Source organism: Argiope bruennichi, chromosome 4 (genome assembly GCF_947563725.1).
Source record: "Argiope bruennichi chromosome 4, qqArgBrue1.1, whole genome shotgun sequence".
NCBI lineage: Eukaryota > Metazoa > Arthropoda > Arachnida > Araneae > Araneidae > Argiope > Argiope bruennichi.
This window is the reverse complement of record NC_079154.1, coordinates 106231890-106245229: the sequence shown is the minus strand read 5'-3', so window position 1 is coordinate 106245229 and position 13340 is coordinate 106231890. Positions and strand designations below refer to the sequence as shown.

The window sequence follows — 13340 nt, the reverse complement described above, 5'->3', positions numbered from 1 at the left end:
TGACAACAAACATTACAGTTCAACAACTGTTGATGAAATAAGAGAAGTATATATTACTAGTTGATATAATTGGTATTGCTGGGAATAAAAGTATTTTATTTCTTTAAGTCTAAGTACTTTTAACTTTTTAAACTTAGTGAAAAACTTTTTCGTTGCATTGTCTTTCTTTAATTTTCCATTCACTCTCTCTGGTGCTATCTGTCTCTTCATCAAACAACCAAAACTCTTTAATTTTTGTATTTTGAATCATCTGGTAAGAATCTAAAAACGCTTAGGATATCATTTTTCGATATCATCAGTATTATTGCAATAAGAAGAGTTCCTCCATAAAAGGAATTTTTCCATTAGTATATTCACTCCGTTTTAGTGTTCATCTACCGGGCCAGAATATAAAGCAATGTATCCCTTCTTTTTCTAGCCCTGTTCTCTCGCTTGGGAAATTATTGGACTCTGTAAACTTAAATAATCCTACAAATTCATTAGGATTATTTACAAATCTGTAAACGAAAAATCACACAGAGATTCAATAGATTGCTGTGGGTGCAGATAAAACGATCTGTTTGGTGCGAAATAAAAGTGGAAATTATTAACATATTTTATTTTACGTATGGCAATGATAAAATAATTGATGAAACATCAAAATTGACTTGAGTTTAATTATAAAAATAAAAAGCGCTGTTACACATTGAGTCTAAAATGCGTTTGAAAAATTAATAAAATGATTAAAAATTGCACGATGAATTAGGTAGCATAATTAAAAAGAGAAATAAGCGTATAAGATAATTTTCCTAAAAAAATTATATTATTATACCAGAAGCTAATTGTTAAAATCTGAGCAAAATTTCGAAGTTTGGCCTAAAGTTTTTTTTATTTAATTAAATATCTTAAGAATTATGTTGCTTTTAAAGTTACAACTTGTACCATTGAAATAGATTGCAGATCAAGTTGTGTAAATTTCATGTTTTTGGTATTCTTCGCTTAGAAAATGTTATTATCATAGAACGACAGACAAACAAACAGTTTTGTATTTATATTAAAAATAAATTTGCAAATACATTGCTAAACACAAAGCTTCTATAATATAAAATTTCTCTAATACTGCCAATGCAAAACAAATAAAAAAAAGCTGTTTCGTTATAGAACAGAAACATTTATTTTAAAATAAAAAGAGACTTGAATTGATAATTATCATCAGAGTTTTAATTGTTGATTTTATTAGTCATTTTATCGTTACTTATTCAAGATTTTACTTATTATTTTTCTTCATATTTACGGTAAGAAATTTTTGGATAATATTACAGACTGAGATTCAAAGAAATTTTTAAATTTGTGCTAAGGCCAGTACTGTATCTGAAATAGTTGAAACTAGCCAGAATCACTTTCACTTCGCTCTGACAAAACAATCCAGTTCCTATGAAATGTGAATTAAAAATGAACTTTCAAATACAGAAATTATAAAGACGCTTCTTATTTCTAGAATATTCTTGAGCGTTTTGGAATAGCAAGGCCTTTTCGACAGCCCACTCTTCTTAACATTCTACAACTTCTCGAACCTTCCGGTTCTATAGCATTCTCGTACATTCCACATCCTTCCCCAATATTATCGAACCTTCTGGGAAATTCTGAAATATTATGTAGTATTTTGCATTATTCTTTAACATTCTAGAAAAATGTGGAATTTTTTAGAACATTTAGGAAAATTCTGGTGACTCTGCCACTTAGGCACAGCACTTGTTCTTCAATGACTTTCTATAAGAAATCCTCTGGTGTGATGTCGCATATATCTAAGCCTAACCTTTTCAATATAAAATTTCATTGATGAAGAATCTTGGCTACCATACTATATAACGCAGATGCAGCCGGCTTGGGTTGAGGAGACATAATGGCACAAACAGGCAAAATATCTATTAAATCTTCAGTTCCTTTATAGCAATAATGCAAATGCAATATGCAAAAATTAAGATATTTTCATATGGCTTACGGTTAATGCTAATTTTAATAAATTCAGATTCCCTTAATTTTAACATGGGAGAGAATCTTTCTACCAGAAAATTTTATTATCTACAAAGAATTGCTACTTAAGATGTTCTAGGCTTCATTTCATCTAATTAATTCCAAGCCCGTTTGAAGCCCAAGGCAATTACGCATTATACGGATGAAAAGAAAAATACCTCTACTTCTTCTGCCCGAGGAAAAGTCGAGGAATGACAAAGCTGGATTTTTTAAGAGCCTTTCCATTATCAGGGATTTAAATATGACGCTCCAAACGCATGATATGACCCATTAAGCTCATTTGTTTTTTCTCAAAAAGAAGCGTAGATAAATTAATTTCCATTGTGTTCAATAAAACTATTTGCCCTAGTTATAGAGTAGTTTTCGTATATGCCATATTAATAAATTTTGTGTGTGTGTGTGTTTTTTTTAATTTCTGAATTATATTGATAGTTTTGTGATTTGAGATGAACGAAGAATAATCTTGATTCTTAATTCTATGATTAAATTTATAGTTATGTTTCGTATTGCGTAGGAACCCTTAATTTTTTTAAAGAAAAAAAATTTTTATGGTTATTTTTCTTTTTATTAATACTGAAATTTCTCAAATATCTATCTAATTCATTTCGTTAAATTTGTTCATTAGTAAATTGTTTGATATATCTGGCAACGCTCGGACTTTAAATGCTTTTATACTTCTAATGTAAAATCTATTTTTGCATACGCTATTATAATACAATTAATCCTTTTGTTTAACAACACTGTTTTGATTGTCTTCCCTTCAATCTTTGTCATTTGTAATGAATGAAAATGAATGCATAATCTTCGTTTATTTCTTTTTCCTTTAAACAATAATAAATATATATTTTAAAGCAATAAAAATATTTTTAAAAGATAGGTACCAGAAATTTCAAAAACGAATGGCATGGTGGATTAGATTTTTATTGTTATTATATTTTAATATCGTCTCAGTTATTTTTTAAAGAATTAATAAAAACTAATGAAAAATGACATAGAAAGAAATTTAATATCATTAAAAAAAAGGAAATTTTTTAATTTTAAGAAATTTAAAAGTATTTCTTTTGGAATAACTTCTCTTGAAATTACTGTGTAATAAAATCGAATTTTCGCTTAATTTTTAATTAATTGAATATTTAATTATCTTTTTTCACTTTGAAAAATTAACTATATTCTGTTATTGTAGTTACTTATGGCACTTGTCATAGACAAGCCCGCTGACGATGACGAAGGTAGCGATTTAAGTTGAATTTGTGCAGTAGATTTTGAGGGTAAAAGCCCCTGAGCACCCGAGGGCGAAGTCCAGCTCATGAAGACAACACTTACGCGCTTGCTTGCACAACCCCTTTTCAAAGGCTTTTTCACACGTCTCACAGATAGAGCACAGGTCAAGAACAACCATATCCGAACCGGGACTAGAACTCGGAATGCCAGATCACGGGGAAGACGCGCTACCCTTAAGACACAACGCCAGCTAACTATATCCTTTTTTTTTTTTTTTTCTTAAAGAATCAAAACCTAATCTTAAGAAAATAAACTGGTTGAATTCTAGGAATAATTCAATTGTTTAGGAGGAGATGTGGAGCAAAGCATACTAGCACTAATTGCTTTTATTTATTTTAAGATAATGCGTTTCATTTTTGAATAACAGTGGTTTATGGTTTATGAACATACTAGCCGCCTTTGGCGACCAGCCGGTTCGCCAATCTGAATGCTCGTTAAAATTTTAATAATTAAATATTTTATGTAATTCCTTCTTTAATAGCTTCTTCATCAAATATTTTAAAGCTTCAAATTTTGATAGTCATGTAATTCACTCATAATAATATAAAGTCTTTCAGCCATAACATAATATGTATCTCTCTAATTTTCTGTTAGTTCCGGTAGAATTTATGCTTAAAATTAAAATGGAAATGACTAAACTGCAATTAATATAATAATATTTTTTACTGAAACAAAGCATTTTTTTAATAATATGATTACTGATAACAGAGTCACTGAGCGTTTAAACTTTATGGGCACTAAAGAATATCTTTCTTAAGTTATGTAATATCTCAAGAATTTGTCAACAAAATTTTCTCAGATTCATCATGAACAGATCGATTCATTAACAATGTTTCATTTTAAATGCTTCAAACTTTAAGAAAATAAAATGAATCGTTTAAAATAATCGGTCGAAAACAGGTTTAAAAAACTACTTAAAAAACGATGTACTTAAAACTATAAGCATATAAAAAAAATATATAACTAACATAAATACAATTTACTTACAAAAGCATGCAATTAACCTAAAAATAATTTAAATCATCCGTTGATAACGGGTGTCATGGCAACAATCAGAATGCGCATGCGTGAATTTTCTTCGCCAGCTCCGGTAACGCAAATGCGTGAATTTTTCTACGCCAGTTGGGGTAACGCTATGCAGATTATACATTTTTAATTTCCTTTATTCTGTGTTATTTTAATTCAAAAGTACTTCAGAATGAATCTGAAACATGGATTAATTAACAATGTTTAATTTTAAATGCATAAAACATTAAGAAAATAAACAGAATCGTTTGAAATAATCCGCCGAAAAATGTTAACCCTAGCCTCATGACTGTTGGGAGAAAAAAAAATTGAAGACTTACTCATTTGGCGGAAAAGTTGGCGGTGGGGAAAATGGAAGATTTTTTTTGGCGGGAAAGTTAGTTTTTAATTAATAATTAAAATTATAATTAAAATTTCAAAAAAAGGGACCCCAGGTGCACATTCCCGACCTCTAAGGTATACATGTACCAAATTTGAAAGCTGTATATCAGATGACCTGGCCTGTAGAGCGCCAACACACACACACACACACACACACACACACACACACACACACACACACACACACACACACACATTGAGCTTTATTATAAGTATAGATTTCACTTAAATGTGACAACAGTCTCCAAATAAACATTAATTTTTTTTTAACTTTTAGATATATTGTTCAAATATGTATTTATTGGAAGTTAAATAATTAATTAATGTTAATTAAATGACATTAATAAGATGTTATTGGTTTTTATAAAATAGCTACTTTTAAGACATTTTTATAATAATGTTATATTTTCAGATGTATAAGTTTGTTACAACAAATTGTACAGTTAGAAATTTCTAGAGAACGATGCGTTAATAAACGCTAGAAAAATGTAAATTTTTAGAAACTCAATCAAAGATATTCCAATAAGATTTAGAACAATTCTTCTTTAATTACAAAAATATGCATAACTTAATTATCTTGAGCAACTATCGTTAATGCCTTAATTTGTCCCCAGGAAAGACAGTTTTCCAATAGTTTCAAAAAGAATTTCCACTGATAAGGATGTGTGCTTCAACTCACCTTGGATGGCGATACTGACGGTTGGTTCTTTCTAATTAGGAAGGTCTCGACGCCGTGAGTTCGAAGATAAGCATCTCGAGTTTCACCATGGCCAGGGTCTACTTCATAGGTGTCACCTAAGTAATCCAGGGTGGCCTTCGAAATGTGAACTTTCCTATGAAAATATGTTTATTAATAATTATAAAATAATCTTTGAAAGGAATTGAAGCAAAAATTTGTCAAATGAGGAGTATCAGTTTTTATTTAATGTCTTGGCATATCTATCTATTGTTATGTTTGTTATATTTATTTAAGTGCGTTACATCAATTTAAGTGACAAATTCATTTACCAACGAGTTTTTAAATTTTAATGCGAGATTTGCATTTCGATTACATTTAATATTTCCTCTATATTGTATATGATAACTCCTTAATAAATTAGAAAAAAATTCTTTATTACTTAAATGATGATGAAACGTTGTATGAAATTGTGGACGAATAACTTTAATATAAACTTATTCCAAATCTTAAGATCCGTTCAAAACAGAAAAATAATTACATAAAGATAAGGATAATTGATTAATATTTAATTTTATTTCTGCAAGTTTTTTATGCAGACAATTTATTCATGATATTTTGGAGTACACATTCAGAATAATCAATTTTAGTAAGAAGTTAATTGAGTAATATTTAGGTCTTTAAAAATTAGTGGTGTACATATTTTTTATCAAGATGCTGGCCTTTTATTGTTTTATTTCTAATTAAAACTGTTCACATTCCACTTAAATCAAATTCCGCATACTTTTAGAACAAAAAAATGAAATTCTCTATGAATATTTTAAAATTTTAAAAAAGATATAATATAAAAAAGTAGTTTAGTTAATAATCGTAACTATCGGCTTATTCATTTAAATACTATAACATCGGCTTATTCATTTAAATACTCTAAATAAACCATTTAATGTAGGGCATTTATTAAACTCTAAAAAAAGTTAAGCATTTTTGTAATGCTAATACTTGTAACGCTAATGTTATTTTTGTGATGCTAATATTTGTAATGTTTATGTTATTTTTGTAATACTAATGTTATTTTTGCAATGCTAATAGCAATGTTTTGTAATGCAAATAATGTTTGTTTATTTATTCAAAATTGAAATACATACATAAGTTTAAATACATTTTGTTTATTATTAAAAAATTTGCATTTATGTAAAACATTATTGTACAGATTTTGCTGATTATATAATAATTATACAGCTTATGCCGAATTAAAGTTGCTATGAACGACTTCGACATAACAAGAAGCAAATTTTTTCAGGATTTTTTATTTTTTTACTTTCTAATTATTATGAGTAATGACGACAAAAAGCAAATTCTTCAAAACTAAACATGTCAGTCAGATTAAAACTGATAACTGATGAAAATAAGCGTTTATCACCAATAAAAGTTTATTTTGATCAGATATATTCCACCGAATTTGGATCAGATTTCATTTTTGCTCATGGAACGGTTGCATCGATCACATTAAAAATGCTTTTTTAAATCACCAAAAACACGCATCCTTCTTACCCTGCAATGCCTCCAGATTCCATATGGTTGGCAAGCGTCACGTCATTCGACCAGACATCAAACTGCCATTTGTAAAGACCAAGAACTCCGCACAAAACACTTCCTGAGTGTATCCCGATTCTCATATTCAGATCTACCCGAGTCTTCTCTCTCACCAACCTGCAAGAGATGGTTCAAAGTTTTAAGCTCTTAATGAAACACGTAATCCTGGGGCAAATCCTCTATTGTTGCAAATCCATTAAAGCAAGCAACCCGAACGAAAATGTGCTCTCAGATGTGAGCTCAAAATAAGCTTTGAGACTGAATATCAGACGAATAATTAAGGACATTAGGTTCAGTTATTAATTAGATCAAGAAATAAGAATTTGGGAGGGGTGTTATAATATGGATATAGCTCTAGGCAATGATGGAATTCTCGGTTTTAATGTTGTACATAATGTAGTTTCGATTTAAAAGATTGATCAAAGATTGTTAAGCAGCGTATTATTAAGATATATAAATATATATAAACATTTTGAACTCTGAAAAATAATTGCTTCAGACAAATACCTAGTTAAAGTATTAATGGAAAATAGAAATGATTTTTAAATTTGTAAACTTAAACTTAATAAATAGTTAACTTAATAGTTATCAACTTAAATAAATAGTTAGCGAAATTTGAATTTTATTTTAAAAGGTGAAATCTATTCGATTTTTGAAAAAAAAAAATGAAAAGCTGTTTCATAATGGTAAAATGTAAATTTCATTTTTCATACGAATATTGTCACGTTTTCAATTCAAATATTTATATTCGTTATATTTATATTCCCAATTAAAAGATGAATGATTAAAAATCACATGAAAATATTCTAAGACTTTATTCATCTTTCTTCTATTTTGATTTAATAATCAAATTTGATGATTTAATTGATTGATCTTTTTCGATTTCATTTAATTCAGTCAATGCATCTTTTAATTAACAAATCGTTAAAATAGTAGTAAAAAACTGAATTAAAAAGAAAATAACTATAAAACCATTTTATAAATACCTCAGTTGAGGAACAATATAGAAATATATAGCAATAAAATAAAACTTTTTGTGCAAAATAAATATTAAAAAAAAATGATAGAGCATCTCTTTTCAGAGTGGAAAAGTTCCTACTTTGAAATATGAATATATATTTTATTCTAGAAAAATATATTTATTTCCTATAGGAGGGAGATAATAATTTCAGATCTGTAAATAAATGCTCACATTTTAAAAAATAAGTTGAAGATTTGTTGAATTTACACAATTATATTGCTGCTTTTCATTAATATATAATTAAAGCAATACTTTTAAATAGTTTTATTAAAAGCATGAAATAGATTTATGAAATAACATACAAGATAAAATGGTTCTTTGATAATATACCTTAAAATAATTCATTTTATTAACACAGAATACCGATATCCTATTTTTGCTTTTATTTTTATACATACATGAAAATTAAAAATACTACATTTTTAAATTCTGGTCATATTACTACATAATTGCATTTGATTGGTGAATACCGATTATTTGATATGTAAATATTTAATGAAGAAAAATATTTTTTTTTATTTAACAAATGATCTGCTAATTATTTAATTTTTGAATTACACAGAAATTTTTAAAAAAAAATACTAATTTTATTTTTTTCCATCGTAATTATATAATTCGAATAAAAATCAAGCCTTCATATATACTTCAAATTATAAATTAAAGCTTTTTGATAATTTTAACCTTTTGCTCATGAATATTACAAAAATATTATTACACAGGCTGTTTCCAATACAAGCATTTTCAAGCAACGCTATTTTGCTGTATAAAAAACGATGTATATGAGTAGTTTAATTGATTGCAAGTATTTTAGTAAACAAATAAATGAAAAATATTTATTTGAAAGAAATACAGAAATATCAACATCCGGGTTTATTTTAAAAATCAATTTACAAACATTTACTCTCTATCTTCATTGCTATCATTAAATTTTTACTTCATCCTTAAGTATTGCACTTTTTATTTACGAATAAATAGTTTCTTATTTTTGGTAAGTTTTAAATATGTTGACTAATCTAGCGAGAAAGAATAGAAATGTAATGAAAATTATAACGATAGCGTATATTTAAAATGAAATAAATCCCAGAATAAATTTTTTTCCAATTCTGTACGTGAATTATAAAACAGCTCATTTCATCGTTTAAATGAATCTAACGACGCGCTTCATGGAAATCGAGTCGCCAGATGGTGTTGCTGGAAGAAAGGATTATCATTGGCAATTATTTAAAAATATTCTATGTGGTTGTAATTAAAAAAAAACGTTTTTCAATGATTTCACAGGGTTTAAAAAACCTTCACTTAAATTATTAGCATTGTAAAATAGACATAAAAAAAGTTTTTTAACACATTTGGAATAATTTTGTAGTTTTTTTACGTTACACATTTTTGTTAATGTTTTTTTAATTCACCCTACAAGAAACTGAGATTTAAATTCTTTTGCTGAACTGAACTAAAATGTGTTGCAAATATTGATGCAGAAAGGATTTCAAAATGTAATATTAAATTAACGTTCATGAGTCTGAAAGTATATCTCAAAAGAGAAACTTTGAGTAGTATTGAGAGTAATATTGATTTCCTTTTATTTAATGATATTTTTGAAATGTCCTTAATAGTTGTAAAAAAATTTCTCTCTTTCTTCCTAAAGTTATAAACATGGATGACGGAAGTTAACGATTTCTTAGAGTTCAACATTTAAGCAGAATATTAAAGGAATTAATCAACGTCTACGTATCAATACTAAATTTGTCAATAAGAATATACTTAAAGCATTTTATTAAGAAATGCACCGTCATCATTGATTAAGAGATACACCGCTTTTACAAAAGGATTTATTACTATTTAAAAGACATTTTGAAAGCAACAAAGTCATACACAAATGAAATCAAAGTCATTTACAAATGAAAAATGAGCAACATGTTTTTTTTAATAAGATAAAGATTTTGTTGGTTATAAAAAATGAACTTTCTAGTTATATAGGCACTTAAACGAAACCTTTTCATGTATTATTCAATAAAATAAAAATTGAAAACAATTTCTTCTATCAAAGAAAATTTGGGAGAAAAAAATGAAAAGAAAATGAACAGCATTTACTAGTAATGCAAATTTCACTATACCAAGAACAAATTGTAATTACAAAATGATCTTCAAATATTTTAAATAGCTGATAGTGTTTTCAATATCCTATTTTGAAATTCGAAAGGAAATTGTATCTGAAATGTAAGGATATAACCGTATTCAGAGTGCAAAAAATTATTATTGTTCCAACACGAACAATAAAGCATGCTGAAAAGATTCGATAGTATTGCGGTTTTTCAAGATGGTTGGAAGTAATATTTTGTTTATATATGCATATACTAGCTACCTTTGGTGACCAACCGGTTGGCCATAATTAATGCTCACTAAAATTTGTAATTAAATATTTTATGCAACATGGTTTCTTAGCTGCTTCAGCAAAATATTCTTAAGCTTCAAATTTCGACAGTCATATAATTTACTCATACTATTATGAAGATATTAAGACGTTCTGTTCTTTCTACTATGTGTTTCTAATTTTCTGTTAGATCAGGTAAAATTGCAATTTTAAATTAAAGTATTAATGATTAAACTGCAATTAATATAAAAAATATTTTTTACTAAAATTAACCATGTTTTTTTTTTAATATGATTATTGAAAACAGATCAGTAAGTGCGTAATTGAAATTTTATATTACACTACATAATAATTTGCATAATGTATGTAATATCTCAAGGAATTACTCAACAAAAATTTCTCAGATTCATCATAAAATTCAGTTTTAATTTTACATTCAAAAGGATTAAAATGACTTCAATAATAATATTTTGTTTTGCTTCGGTCTATAAATATATTTCAAAAACTTACGAAATCTAAATTTTATACAAACCTTTGGTCCTAAGGAATTATACGCTGAGAAATATTCTTGATACTATAACTTTTAAATAAACAGATAAATATTTCTATCTACTGCGATTAAATCTGACCGATTTATGAAGCTCTGAATATTACAATATTAGAACAGCCAACATTTTCTTAATCTTAGGCCAGTTAATCTTATAACACCTTTGAGAAAATCGATGAAGGGGTCTAAAATCGCTCGTTTTTATAAAATAGTGATATTTAAATTTTCATAAATCAGTCTTTCTTCATAACTGATTTAGTGGATTGGAGTGCTACTCTTTTTATGTGAAATATTAATTCCTCAAGAAAACAAATTCATCTTTATTATAAGTATTCACACGTTCATACACATTCATCTTTATTATAAGTAAGGGTATCAAGATAAGTAAAGGTAAAAACTTTTATGTTTTTATAAATGGTTATTAATTGGCGCTCAACTCGAGGCTCTGATTCAAGATCTGAGAAGGTCAATCCTTATTAAATAAAAAGATAAAACCCTTGCAAAATTGAAAAATTGGACAATCTTGAATTAAATTTCAAAATTATAATCTTAAAATTCTAACTATTTGCCTTGTGCACAATTGTATTTTAGTGAACTTTTATAACGCCATATTTTACTAAAGGAAGGAAAGATGACTTGTGGGAGCAAGTAATTGAATTAGGCCTTATGTTTTATTTTAATTCCAAAATTATTGAAATAACAAATGATTATGATTAGATATTTATGAAGAGAATGATTTACAGCCATAATTAACAATAAAAAGTGAAGTGAAGAACGACTTGCTAAGGAAAAATAAAGATTTGCAGCAGAAAAGAAATGACTTTTTTTCTGGTAAAAAAGCAGGACATGTAACTGAAAGAGAAAGACTGATTGACGTGAAAGAAAAGGAAAGAATTGCTGCAGAAAAAAGGCACATATTCTCAGAGAAAATAAAAAGGAGAGGGCTTTTGAGTTGGAAAAACTGAGACTACAAGTTGTGCTTCAGAATAGCGAAGATGTTAATGAAGCTAGTTTATTAAATACTAACAAGGATTTTCCTATATTAGAACTCCAGATTTTGATTACACGAAAAAAAAATCAGTCCGAAAATATATTTTTTAATGATTTTCCCATAAAGGTGTTGTTTATTGATACAGTTCATAAAAATCTTTCATTATTTCATATTGATTTGAACCCTTTTATGAATTATTCTTTACAAGCAGGTGACAGTATATTTTTAAGAAGGAAATATAAGTTGTTTTCCTTAAATTTAAAAATATTTCAAAGAGGGTATTCAACAACAAGCTGATGACGAACTGCTTTCTCTTATCTTAACTCCATCACTGGCTCTATTATCAGAATTCATTTAACCTTCAGCCATTTTAAATCAATTTATTATGAATAGCTTTCGACACCTTGCATGACGCTTTAGTGTCTACTAATTGAATTAGGGAGGTCTTATGAAACTGCATTGAGAGTAAAATACCAAAAAGCGTGAGATCCAAGAATTAAAAAGAGTGTATATTTATATATCTGTCTTGTTCAATTTCTGCTTTCATTGCTTTAACAATATTTAAATATTAGCTATATCGATATCATATATGGATCGTGCTAATAATGAATTTGAAACTGAATTATTATTTGAAATTTAAATATCAAATTCAAACCTTCCAAATGAGAAACCTTATTATCCATTTTGGGGCAGAAATATTTGATTGTGAGCCAGCAAAGTTACTAAGAAGCGTGAATGTCTCTTTTTTTATGTAAAATTTCCTAGGGAGCGAAATTCTCTCATAGGACAATGCTGGATATCTGAATAAAGTGATAAATAAAATAGCATGGTACTTATAAAAAACTGTTTTTGTTAGTATTTCCTTTCAAGATATTTAAATAAGAGTTGAAATTAATAAAATTTATATATAGGGTGTCTTTTTAATCTCTGTTCAATAATAATTCCTAACTCATAGATATAAACATATGGTTTCATTGAATGAAGGCTAAATATACAGATATTCATATTTAATGTAATTTTAATCTCTTTCAGGAGTGATATTGGCTTGTGGTTATGCTGTTAGACTCAATAAATTTAGAATGTAATGTAGAAATTTTGCAAATTGTAAAAAAAAAAAAAAAAAAGACGTTGATCTATTTTTTGAGCGAGTTCTTAAAATTTCTTTTTGGGGCCAATTAACGGCTACTTCTAATTGATTGCGAATCATCCTCGAGGCAATTGAAATTGTTTAAAATTGCCTAACTTAGCGATTTTTAAATGTCCATAATTTAGTCAATTTACATTCGCAGATTAGTGGAATTTTTTATAATTTTTTAAAATATTAGTACGACAAGGACGTTTTACTAAATATGGCTTTTATGGTTAGAAGCGATATAAAAGTTTAGAAGTCGTAAGTTTTTTTCAGAAGTACATTTATTATCTTAAGCAATATAAATTATTTCA

At 27.4% G+C, this 13340-nt stretch overlaps 1 protein-coding gene across 4 annotated transcripts in view; it reads right to left on the bottom strand.

Moving 5' to 3' along the window:
* The window catches only part of LOC129965976 (adenylyl cyclase 78C-like), a 430498-nt gene that overhangs the window by 56459 nt on the left and 360699 nt on the right, over window positions 1-13340 (bottom strand). For all 4 annotated transcript variants that reach the window (XM_056080294.1, XM_056080293.1, XM_056080292.1 and 1 more), the window contains exons 10-11: window positions 6929-7087; window positions 5381-5534 (exon numbers count right to left, since the gene is read on the bottom strand). In XM_056080294.1, coding sequence (XP_055936269.1) covers window positions 5381-5534; window positions 6929-7087 — 313 coding nt within the window. The remainder of the gene's footprint in view (window positions 1-5380; window positions 5535-6928; window positions 7088-13340) is intronic.